Source organism: Lepidochelys kempii, chromosome 5 (assembly GCF_965140265.1).
Source record: "Lepidochelys kempii isolate rLepKem1 chromosome 5, rLepKem1.hap2, whole genome shotgun sequence".
Taxonomy (NCBI): domain Eukaryota; kingdom Metazoa; phylum Chordata; order Testudines; family Cheloniidae; genus Lepidochelys; species Lepidochelys kempii.
Genome location: NC_133260.1, coordinates 16,384,140 through 16,396,213, shown reverse-complemented (window position 1 = coordinate 16,396,213; position 12,074 = coordinate 16,384,140). Strand labels below are relative to the sequence as shown.

The window sequence follows — 12,074 nt, the reverse complement described above, 5'->3', positions numbered from 1 at the left end:
ACATCGTACTACCAGAGAGAATGAGCAGGAAACTTTCTGCTTTATTGCCAGCTGTGGATTCCTTCATTTCCATAATCAGTTACCTTTCTTCTGCTTCTGAGACAATCGAACAAGGATTCCGTGAAGAACAGCGAGCCCAGTAATTCAGGACAGTGCTCGTATCCTAGCAAGGAATTAGGTGACAGATGTGAAATGAGCATGTGGTCTTGGCTCAGTTCGTGTTGCCCATCTCACAACTGGAACTAACTGGCTTGATTGGATAAAAGTGCGTGCTTGGCTGGCTTTCCTTTTACCTCCTGGAGCTCTCCATCTAAATCAGGGAATGGGGGCTATGTGGGTGAAGCTTGCACGGCCAGAGCCTCTGCTGTATGTGAAGGCTCCAGTTCCGCCAGTCTGGTAACATTCATCGCTTTTTCAAATTCCATGTAGTTATTTCCCCCTCTTGGGTTTTGTGGGGATTCCAGCATCTTAACACTTCAAATCCTTCAGTGTTCAGGTGAACCTCATAGAAAAGGTCAGGGTGAGTCCTGTCAATTCTGGGCAATGTATCTCTGGCTGGAGGTAGTGGTGGTAAAGAAGGGAAGGTCAGAAGACTGCTTGCTGTTTTATGTTGTGGAAACTGCATAGCTGCTGTGGCCAGGACATAAAGGAATGAGTCACGTCAATATTATGGCAGAGTTTATTTGATATAAAACCATTAAGATACCTTAAGTTTGTTGGATGGGCACATTCATCTTTGGATTCACGCTGTCAGTTTTAGTGTGTGTTCCCTATGATGCTGCTTTGCAGTTAACTCAGCTTCCTTTAGAGAAGACTGGTTAAATTCTAAAGGTCTGTTTTCTGCTCTTAAAAGATGTTGATAGCTGTTTCCTGCTGGTACAGGTCTTATAAATGGAGTAGGATGAACAGTCCATACCTAAAATATGGCATGATAAAAGTTCAGCTCAGCTCCTGTCATTCTGATAGATAACATTACAGGGCCACCTGTGCCAAACTGAAGTAGTTTGTTAGAGCTGGACTAAGGCTTGGGGTTTTTATTCCACCGTTATTTTATGTTGTTTAATGGAAATCTGTCTTTCAGGCTATTTTGTAACCATTCAATTTACTGTAGGTTTTTCAGTTAGTGACATGTCTGTCATATCCTTCAGAGCAATAGCTATATAGCCAAGTTGGCTTCATAAATTGAATAAAGGCTCAGGTCATTTTTAAAAAAGACAGATTTACATGGCTGGATAACAGGGGTCTTTCCCTTTTAATATTTCTCCTGTGCAGATGGTTTTTATTGTTGAGACCATTCTTATGAAGTTCCTGCTGAGTGTGATGAGTGCATGTTGGCCTGATAAACTTTAGAGTAGCATGGAGTGACAGACGCATGCATCAAATGAAGGTTACATGAACATCAGGATATCTTTCAGGGAATTGAAAGCCTTTGGTTCCTGAAAGTTGAAATGTCTCCGCTGTTGTTACTAGCTCCTTTTTCTTATCCTTTTCATCTGAGTGAATTTTCATGGATTTATGATTTTCCAGCAGGCCTGTTCCTGGCTGCTTTGTGTATATCATGAATCTCTTTCTGGAGTGATGAACTCAGTGTTGCATAGTCCATGGGAATCCTAGGCTCTCAAAAATCCTAATGCAGGACTGTGGGGATTATCTCCTGGAACTCAGTTGCAGCAGTAAAGATTTTTGTAAAGGTCAAGCTTCACTGAGATTCTCTCAGGAGTGGAAAAACTCAGTCTGCATGCTGCATGGGTGGTGCTGCTCCTATGCATCTTGAAAGAGACAGCATGGCCTACTGAATAGGATAATGGGTTGGGGCTTTGGAGACCAGGCTCTGTTCCCATCTCTACCACTGACCTGCTATGTGGTGATGGGCAAATTACTTCATCTCTCTGTGCTTCTGTTTTTCTTCCCACCTTTTGTCTGTGTTGTCTATTTAGCTAGTAAACTCTTCAGGGCAGGGTTTATCTTTTAATTGAGCATAATGGGGTTCCAATCTTGGTTGGGACCTCTTGCGGGGTCGGAGGAATCAAGACTTCACATTCTTGTGTGGTGATTACTTTGCTTATGGCACCAGACTGGCCAAAAGCTGAGTGTGATCTGATCTGTGTTGTAGCTTTGTTTCTGCTGGCAGTTGGACTAGTAACTCTGAATGTGCCACATGGCTTCATTTCTGCAGTACGTTTCATACCAAAAGGGTCTTAGTGTGTAAAGTTGAGGTGACATCAGTGCAGAACTGAAATAACAATAGCAAGCTGTCCCAGAGGAAGAAGCTGTGGAGGGTCAGTTAGGGAAGAGAGGAGAGCTAGGAGGAAGACGTTTTAGGAGGAGGATTTTGCACCAGCAATGGCAGGATAGTTGGAAGGGACAGAGGAAGCAGCGTTAATCAATGGGAAAGGGAGAGGAGCAACGTCTGAAGCGGGATGGCACTGTTCCTTTGAGAGGACAATTTTTAATTGGAACCAAAAATGAGTGATGAAGTTGGGTGGTGGGTTTTTTGGTGGTTTTTTTTTTTTTTGTGTGTCTTCATTCTACTGTCCTATTTGTCTGTTTTGTCCTCCTCTTCAGTCCTGTCTCCCGTTTAGATTGTGGTCCTTGACAGCGAGGACTGTCATGTTTGTTACATGTCTGGACAGTGCTTAGCACATCGAGGGCCCTGATCTTGGATGGTAGTTTTGAATGTGGGAAAGATAGGGCCATGTGTTAAATCTGACGATGGTATCTGGGCAGGGAGGAATTGGGGAGTCCACAGAGGAGGCTCTCTGCAGCCATCAAGGTGAGAGAGGGGTGAAAGGGAGGGTAAAGACTTCAGCGGATGAGGAGTCAAGGCAGTGGCAACAGGGAGGCCTCAGTTTGTCACATCAGTTCAAGAGAATCTCTGTTAAATATTCCATGCTATTGGCTGAGGAACTGAAGGCCTGAAACGTGGCAGAGCTGGCATATCTTCTGAGGATTGAAAGATGAACTCTTCTTCTATAAGCATCCATTAGCTGCCAAAATATTAATTGGAGCTGTTTGTTAGATTGTCCAAGAGGCAAATGAGCAGAACGTACTCGACACAGTCGGCAATGAATGGCCATGGTATGCTTTTCCCTACCTAGTATTCATGCGTATGTCACCCACTGATCACCTGCCTACGTCCCCTCTGCTCTAAGCACTATCTGTTGTGCCATTGCTAATATGTTCACTTTTTCCTGTACGTGCCTATATAACTAAACCAAACGGCTTGTTGGATAAAATGAATGGCATGGGAATTCTCATCTGCCTCTTCCTGCTGTCACAAGCAGGGTTTCACCATTGCTGGAGGAACTCAGAGTTTTCAGGGGGGCAGGAACATAACTCATCTGAAGCGTAAACAAACGTTAAATGTTTTCAGTAAATACTAAACTGGAAACTTCCCAAGACGACATCTGTCTCCTAAGTGTCTGAGAGTGGAAGTGCCCAAGGGGAAGTTGACAAAGGTATTTACAGATAAAGGGGGAAAAGTCATGCTGATTCTAATCAGTGGCTCTGCTGTTCAGTTGGGGAAGAGCCAAAACTCTTTAGCCTATGGTGAGCCATATGTTTTAATGCCATTACCATGTTCCTCACGTAAGTCTACAGTGCTCCTGTGTTGGCTCCTTTGCATCCTTTCCCCATTGTCAGAAGAGACTGAAGGGAGTATAGAGCATAATGTGTTTGAAGTGACTTTAATTAAAAAAAAAAAGTCAACAAATAACTTTGTCAAAGGGAAGGACTCTGGATTCTGTGACTCTAGCTGATCTTAGAGGAGGATAAATAAGGATGCACATGTCAGATTCATTTATGCTTTTACTGTTTTGGTATATGGTACTGTGTGTTACTAACACTTTGAGGTAGCTTGTGCCATCTCCTTCCTTGGCCACCCCTAAAAACTTCCTGGGTTTGATTTAGAAAATGAGATTAGATAAATTTATTCAGTAAGGATGAAATTCACCCTTCAGCAGTGAATTTTGTCCTTTGTGCAATGTCCAGAGTATTTGCCCTTATTCAGTACTGGGAAATCCCTAAGGAATACAGGAAATAAGAAAGCAATATTGTTTAGTTATCCAAAAATAATTGGAAATATTTTTTAAAGGGTGACCATTGTAGGTGCACAGAACTCCTCTTCACTTCGGTAAGCAATATGTGCATGTTTTATCTATCTGGGCAGCATCTAGCACAATGGGGCCTGGATTCTGGTTGGGGCCTCTAGGTGCTGATGTTATACAAATAATCTGTTGAGGGCAGAATTACCCCTACATGAGTTTTAAAAAAAAAACTAATATGAAGAAGCTAGACGGTTCTTATTTTTTAACCATTTTTTGTGTGCAATTTGTATTACTTCAGATCTACGAATATCCAGTTGATCTCAAAACCAATCAACTGCCTTTCTTGCGTAATCCAGATATTCTGGTGGGCGAAAATGACCTGACAGCTCTAAGTTATCTCCATGAGCCTGCTGTCCTACATAATTTAAAGGTTCGATTCTTGGAATCAAATCACATCTATACCTACTGTGGTGAGTATTACAATATATCTACATCAGGGTTTGTGGATTTTTTTGCACTGTTTAATAATTTCTTATATGCTAATACTGATCTTTTTATAACAACTTTATATTTACATAGCTCCTCTTATCTGAGGATTTTACCATATACAGTAAAAGCTGTGTTATCCAGCACTTTACCAGCTGGAAAGCTCTAGACACCAGCATTTCTGATATCCATTAAAAGTCCAGTTGGTGCAGGGCCGTCAGGTTCCCTACCTGGCTCTGCATGTCTCCCCGGAAGTGGCAACATGTCCCAACTGCTCCTAGGCAGAGGAACGACTACAGGGGCTTCGTGTGATGCCCCCACCCCAAGGGCTGGCTCTGCAGCTCCCATTGGTCGGGAACTGCGGCCAATGGGAACTGCAGGGGAAGTGCCTGTGGGTGGAGGCAGTGCTCAGAGTCACCTGGCGATGCCTCCACCTAAGAGCAGCAGGGACATGTCACCGCTTCCATGGAGCCGCCCAAGGTGAGCACCGCCTTGATCCAGCACCCCAAAACTCCTCCCACACCCCAACCTCCTGCCCCAACCCCTCTCCTGCACCCAAACTCCCTCCCTCTTAATTAACTGGAATTTTTGACTCTCTCACACGCACACACCCATTCCACCAACATGCCAGATAACAAAGCTTTTATCGTATTCATTAATTAAGCCACACAATGCCTCTTTGGAAGTGATGATGTAATACCTGTCTTAAGGATTAGAGTGACTGAAGTGCAGAGAGGTCACTAGCAGAAGTAGGAGTAGAACCCAGGTGTCCTGTTTCAGCCCATAAAAGGTGTTAGGCCAAGTCTAATTTCTGTTTATTTCTTAACCTAAGTTACTCTAAGTATAGAGGAGTGGGAAATTGAGCTTGTTAGTGTGAACACAAGTTAGAGAGAGAAGTCGGAGACCGTAAGATGGGAAATTTGAAGTTAGCCAGGATGTAACCCCGGGTTACATTTTGGTTATAACTGGTTTTAGCAAGGGTTTTTATAAATGTTTTTTTGAGAATTTGGAATGTTATTAAAACGCTATCTATATTGATAGCAGGAGAAGGACATTGATTCAGATGTTAATTTAAATAATGTGTGTGTTAAGAGCCAATAAAGAGATGGTGGAAATGTGAAAATGGTAATGGCTATGTTTAATGTTAATTAGTATTATAATGGGTTATAAAAGGAGTAGCCTTGCTAAATTGCAAGAGAGCTCCAATTAACACCAAAAGGGTATTGTTAGGTTACAGGATTATAAACTATACTTCATTCTGTTGTCAGTGGACTGATCACCCATTGATATGCTCTTCCCTCTTTGAAAATGAGTATAATTGTAGTACCTGTGTAAATGATAATTGTATGCCTGTTTGCTGAATTAATAATTTTTCTCTGAAAGTTTGGTTCTGTCATTCAAAGTGCCATCCAGGGTCTTCTGTTTAATTAAATTGTCTGTAATGGACCTAGGGGCTTGAATTTGAATCATAGAATCATAGAATATCAGGGTTGGAAGGGACCCCAGAAGGTCATCTAGTCCAACCCCCTGCTCGAAGCAGGACCAATTCCCAGTTAAATCATCCCAGCCAGGGCTTTGTCAAGCCTGACCTTAAAAACCTCTAAGGAAGGAGATTCTACCACCTCCCTAGGTAACGCATTCCAGTGTTTCACCACCCTCTTAGTGAAAAAGTTTTTCCTAATATCCAATCTAAACCTCCCCCACTGCAACTTGAGACCATTACTCCTCGTTCTGTCATCTGCTACCATTGAGAACAGTCTAGAGCCATCCTCTTTGGAACCCCCTTTCAGGTAGTTGAAAGCAGCTATCAAATCCCCCCTCATTCTTCTCTTCTGCAGGCTAAACAATCCCAGCTCCCTCGGCCTCTCCTCATAAGTCATGTGTTCTAGACCCCTAATCATTTTTGTTGCTCTTCGCTGGACTCTCTCCAATTTATCCACATCCTTCTTGTAGTGTGGGGCCCAAAACTGGACACAGTACTCCAGATGAGGCCTCACCAATGTCGAATAGAGGGGGCCGATCACGTCCCTCGATCTGCTCGCTATGCCCCTACTTATACATCCCAAAATGCCATTGGCCTTCTTGGCAACAAGGACACACTGCTGACTCATATCCAGCTTCTCGTCCACTGTCACCCCAGGTCCTTTTGCGCAGAACTGCTGCCTAGCCATTCGGTCCCTAGTCTGTAGCTGTGCATTGGATTCTTCCATCCTAAGTGCAGGACCCTGCACTTATCCTTATTGAACCTCATCAGATTTCTTTTGGCCCAATCCTCCAATTTGTCTAGGTCCTTCTGTATCCTATTCCTCCCCTCCAGCGTATCTACCACTCCTCCCAGTTTAGTATCATCCGCAAATTTGCTGAGAGTGCAATCCACACCATCCTCCAGATCATTTATGAAGATATTGAACAAAACCGGCCCCAGGACCGACCCTTGGGGCACTCCACTTGATACCGGCTGCCAACTAGACATGGAGCCATTGATCACTACCCGTTGAGCCCGACAATCTAGCCAGCTTTCTACCCACCTTATAGTGCATTCATCCAGCCCATACTTCCTTAACTTGCTGACAAGAATACTGTGGGAGACCGTGTCAAAAGCTTTGCTAAAGTCAAGAAACAATACATCCACTGCTTTCCCTTCATCCACAGAACCAGTAATCTCATCATAAAACTGAAAACTGAGTTTGGTTTATTACATTCTTAACTTTAACAACTTGACATGTATTGGGAACATTTAAAATTCAAGGTTAAGCTGTCCTCCTGTCTCTACATGTAGCCACCAGACCACACTCCTCCGATAGCAGGTTAAAATAACATTAGTGTCGGATTTAAGCCCACAAACCCAGAAAATATTTAGAGGAAGGCTTCTGATTCTATCATCCTCTCATGCTGTTGTCCATAGTTTTTGTAGCACACCTACTCTCTGATCCATGTAGACAACCCTCCCGAATCCATGGGGATCCCATGGATTGATTGATTTCCCCCTGGCCTGGATAAGATTACAGGATGGGGTGGGATGCCATGTTTTTGGATGACTGTGGTTCCTAAGCCCAGTGGTGTGACTGTATGATGAACTGAGCAGTCTGGATTTCCTACAGGAAGGGAATGGAAGTTTTTAAAGTTTTTTTTTTAATTCATATCTTTCATGTTCCTTTAACATGATATGTGCATTTAATTTCTGTTAATCTTATGGTTTTGCATTTTCATCTGAAATCCAGAAACCAAAATATTTTGGGTTCAGTGGATGTTCAATTATGTGGATATTGCTTATCCACGGCAGTATCTTTCACCTTTTTGGGGGCAGGGAAATGCCCAAAGGGCCTACTTCATATGATGGACTTCTATTCATCTCATATATTTTATGCTCCTCTTCCATAGCTTAATGTGAGCTGTTCTTTTCACCAGTGTATTAACCATTTCTACATGATTCAAAGAAAAGCTGATATAAGAACCTGGACCCTTTTGTTCTATGCATTTTTTGAATCTCCTTGTATTAATAAAAATAAAAAAAAAGAAAGAAAGAAAAAAGGTTCTAAACTATTGTGACTTTATTTTAATTCTAATGTCTGCATGTTTGTCTGTTTTATTTAGGTATTGTTCTTGTTGCCATTAACCCATACGAACAACTGCCAATCTATGAACAAGATGTCATCTATGCATACAGTGGCCAAAACATGGGGGACATGGATCCTCACATCTATGCAGTGGCAGAAGAAGCCTACAAGCAAATGGCTAGGTGGGTGATATGTTGGTTAAGAGGCTTACACTCAGAACCATGGCTGTTCTTCCTTGGTGGTGGTCAAGATTATATAATTCCAATTCATACCAATGAAAATAGTGTAATTTATGGAGGACAAGGCAAAATTTTGCATCTCAGCTAGGAAGAAAACCCTACGCAATATCTGGGCCTTTTATCTTCATAAACCTAACAGAAAAGAAAAACTTACCTTGAGAGCCTTATGCCAGCCACCCCCCCTAAGTGGGGTGTACCACACTTTCTGCTCCCAAACTCACCTCAGCAGTCTTTCAGCAGTCCTTTGATCTCTGAGGATTCCAACTCTTTTGAAGTTCAGAATATCCTGGTTCCTGTGGCAGCATCCTATCTGGTTGTCTGCCTGATGCCAGTACACGTTGTGGTACACTAGCTTTCACTGGTCCCTAGTGGTTGTGGCAGCTTCAATAAACAAGCGTTTCACAATTCCTTTTTAATCAACTTTTTGCTGAGTCTGTAGATGGCCTCAATATGTGCTGAGTGGAGTTGTACATCAGACTGCCGCTCCATCCCATGTAGACAATTGGCTAGTGATGAGACACTGTAGGGCAGCCCACTAGTTCACGAGGTCATTGGGAACCCATACATTTTTTACAGCTGTGATTGACCCTAGAATCTCCGGTCACGTTGCCCCTATGTAAGCAGGGTGACCAGACATCCCGATAATAGGGGCTTTGTCTTACATACACAACTATACCTCAAAAAAAAGTGACCTGATACTTCACACTTGCTACCTGGTTACCCTAGGAGTGAGTTCCCACAAGGACACACAAATCGCTGTAAATGACTTGGAGCAATCAGTCTTGTACTGGAATTCTTGGGTTAAATAATCTGACTGAGACCAAAAACAATTTAAATCATCCATGTTGAAACCTGTAAGCTCATATGCCAGGTAGAGTTTAAAAAATCCACACGAGTGCTTTCATACATTGATGGGATGTCTTGCCTAGCCCTTCTTCAGCAGTGACCTAAGAGTGCATATCTGTGGTTCATTATGTTTTTACCACTGGTATTCGTTATAAGGCAGCTCTATCATCACTGCTACAAAAGCAGGACCGCAGTCCATGAGCCAAATTCAGGCCACCACAAGCCTGTGCAGCTCCACTGGCTGAAATGGCATGTTACCCACCCATTCCACGTCTGCACTTGGGCTATTATATTAAAACTCAGTAGAAACTTTGAGTATTGCATTTGTTGAGAGCCAGGAGTCTATGCAACTGTTTGCTCTCTAAGCAAACATAAGAACGGCCATACTGGATGAGACAAAAAGTCTATATAGCCCAGTATCTTATCTTCTGACGGTGTCTTGTCTTGTCTTGTCTTACCACATCTTACCTGACTGTAAGAGCCTGCATAAGTATTTAATGCCTATTTGCTTCAGTCTTCACTAAAAAAAGGTTAATGATGACCAGATACTCAACACAATTAATATTAACAACAAGGGAGGAAGGAACATACACCAAAATAGGGAGAAAATAGGATAAAGAACACTGAGGTAAATTGCATGTATTTGAGTTGGCAGGACCTGAGGAAATCCATCCTAGGGTATGTAAGGAACTAGTTGAAGCAATCTCAAAACTGTTAGCAATTATCTTTGAGAACCCATGAAGGACTGGTAAGGTCCCAGAAGACTGGAGAAGGGCAAACACAGTAACTCTCTTTAAAAAGGGGAACAAAGAGGACCTGGGGAATTATAGACTAGTCAGCCTAACTTCAATATCTGGAAAGATACTGGGATAAATGTATTAAGCGATCAGTTTGTAAGCACCCAGTGGATAATAGCATTATAAAGAATTTCCTTCTCTGTCAGACCTAGTGGATGGGGGTGCAGCAGTAGACGTGATTAAGACTGCGAATCATTCATCTTCCATGACCTCTGTGAATTTTGCAGCGCTGGTGCAGCTGACCCCAGGACTACCCCAGCAGTTGGGGAAACCCAGAGGCCAGCCGCACTGGCTGCTGCTCTTGCAGCCTCAGACAGCTGGTCCCCTTTCCTCCCCCACCAAGCGGCAGTCATCTGCAGGAGCGCCCCAATCCCAGCAGGTAAGATTTAGTCACAGGTATTTTTAGTAAAAGTCATGGACAGGTTATGGGGCCGTGACTTTTTGTTTATTGCCCGTGAGACTTTTACTAAAAATACCCATGACTAAAACGTAGCCTTAGACATGGTATATCTTGATTTTAGTAAGGCTTCTGCACTGTCCCATATGACGTTCTTGTAAGCAAATAAGGAAATGTGGTCTAAATGAAATTACTATAAGGTGGGTGCACAACTCATTGAAAAAAACCATGCTCAGTGTAATTATCAATGGGTTGCTGTCAAACTGGGGGGGGATATCTAGTGGGGGCCTGCAGGGATCAGTCCTGGTACTTGGATAATGGAGTGGAGAGTGTGCCTATAAAAATTGCAGGTGACACCAAGTTGGAAGGGGATAGGATTAGAATTCAAAATAACCTTGAGAAATTGGAGAATTGGTCTGAAAGAACAGGATGAAATTCAATAAAGACAAGGGGAAAGTACTACACTTAAGAAGGAAAAACAACTACAAAATGGGAAATGACTGGCTAGGAGGTAATACTGCTGAAAGAGGATCTGGGATTTATAGTGGATCATAAATTGAATGAGTTAGCAATGTGATGCCATTGCTAAAAAGGCTAAATGTTCTGAAGTTTATTGATAGGGGTATTGTATGTAAGACATGGGAGATAATTGTCCCACTTTACTCTGCACTGGTAAGGCAGTAGCTGGAGTACTGTGTCCAGTTCTGGGTGTCAGACTTCAGGAAAAATGTGGTTAAATTGGAGAGAGTCCAGAGGAGAGCAACAAAAATTATAAAAGATTTAACAATCCTGACCTATGGGGAAAGATTATAAAAAACACAAACTGGGCATCTTTAGACTTGAGAAAATAAGCCTGAGGGGGGACTTGATAAGTTTTCAGGCATGTGAAGGGCTGTTAACAAAAGGACAGTGATCACTTTGTTTTCCATGTCCACTGGCTGTAGGACAAGAAGTAATGGGCTTAATCTGCAGCAAGGGAGATTTCGGTTAGATCAGGGGTCCCCAACAGATGGTGCCCGCCGGGGCAGTTGTGTGCACCCGCAGGACACACTGCCACCGAAATGTCGCCACCGAGCACGGCCACCTGAGAACCGCCCGCCGAAATGCCTCCGAGAAACGGCAACGGCGGCGGTGTGTTTGGTGCCCGCCGCAGTCTGTTGGGAATAGGAATGTGCTATTCCCACAGAAAGGTTGGGGACCACTGGATTAGATATTTTGAAAACCTTTCTAACTACTGAATAAGGGTAGTTTAAGCTCTGGAACAGGCTTCCAAGGGAGGTTGTTGAATCTCCATCACTGAAGGTTTTTAAGAACAGGTTGGACAAACACCTGGCAGGGATTTTCTAGGTTTACTTGGTCCTACATTGGTGCAGGATGCTGGACTCGATGACTTTTTCAAGGCCCCTTCCAGCCCAGCATTTCTGTGGGTCTGGTATTCTATAGTTACAACCTTTGATTCTTAGTGGAGCACTAATGCAAAAAACTCTGTTAAGCTTAAACCATTAAAAGTCTGACATCAACCCCTAAAAACAAGAAAATAAGCTAAAACATGGAGTCCAATCTTGATAGGTATTGAGTGCCCTTGGGTGCTATGTGTTGAGGGTAGCACTCAGCATGCTGCAGGATCAGACCCAGGGCGGATGATGCCCCTTGTTTCTCGGTGTTGCTGAGACCAGTGAAAGAGGACTTGCAATATTTAGATAGTT

The 12,074-nt window shown here is 43.1% G+C and overlaps 1 protein-coding gene across 6 annotated transcripts in view; it reads left to right on the top strand.

The window, feature by feature from the left end:
- MYO5B (myosin VB) overlaps nt 1–12,074 on the top strand; it is a 372,896-nt gene that overhangs the window by 119,815 nt on the left and 241,007 nt on the right. For all 6 annotated transcript variants that reach the window (XM_073343525.1, XM_073343528.1, XM_073343526.1 and 3 more), the window contains exons 3-4: nt 4,345–4,516; nt 8,127–8,271. In XM_073343525.1, the coding sequence (XP_073199626.1) occupies nt 4,345–4,516; nt 8,127–8,271 (317 nt within the window). The remainder of the gene's footprint in view (nt 1–4,344; nt 4,517–8,126; nt 8,272–12,074) is intronic.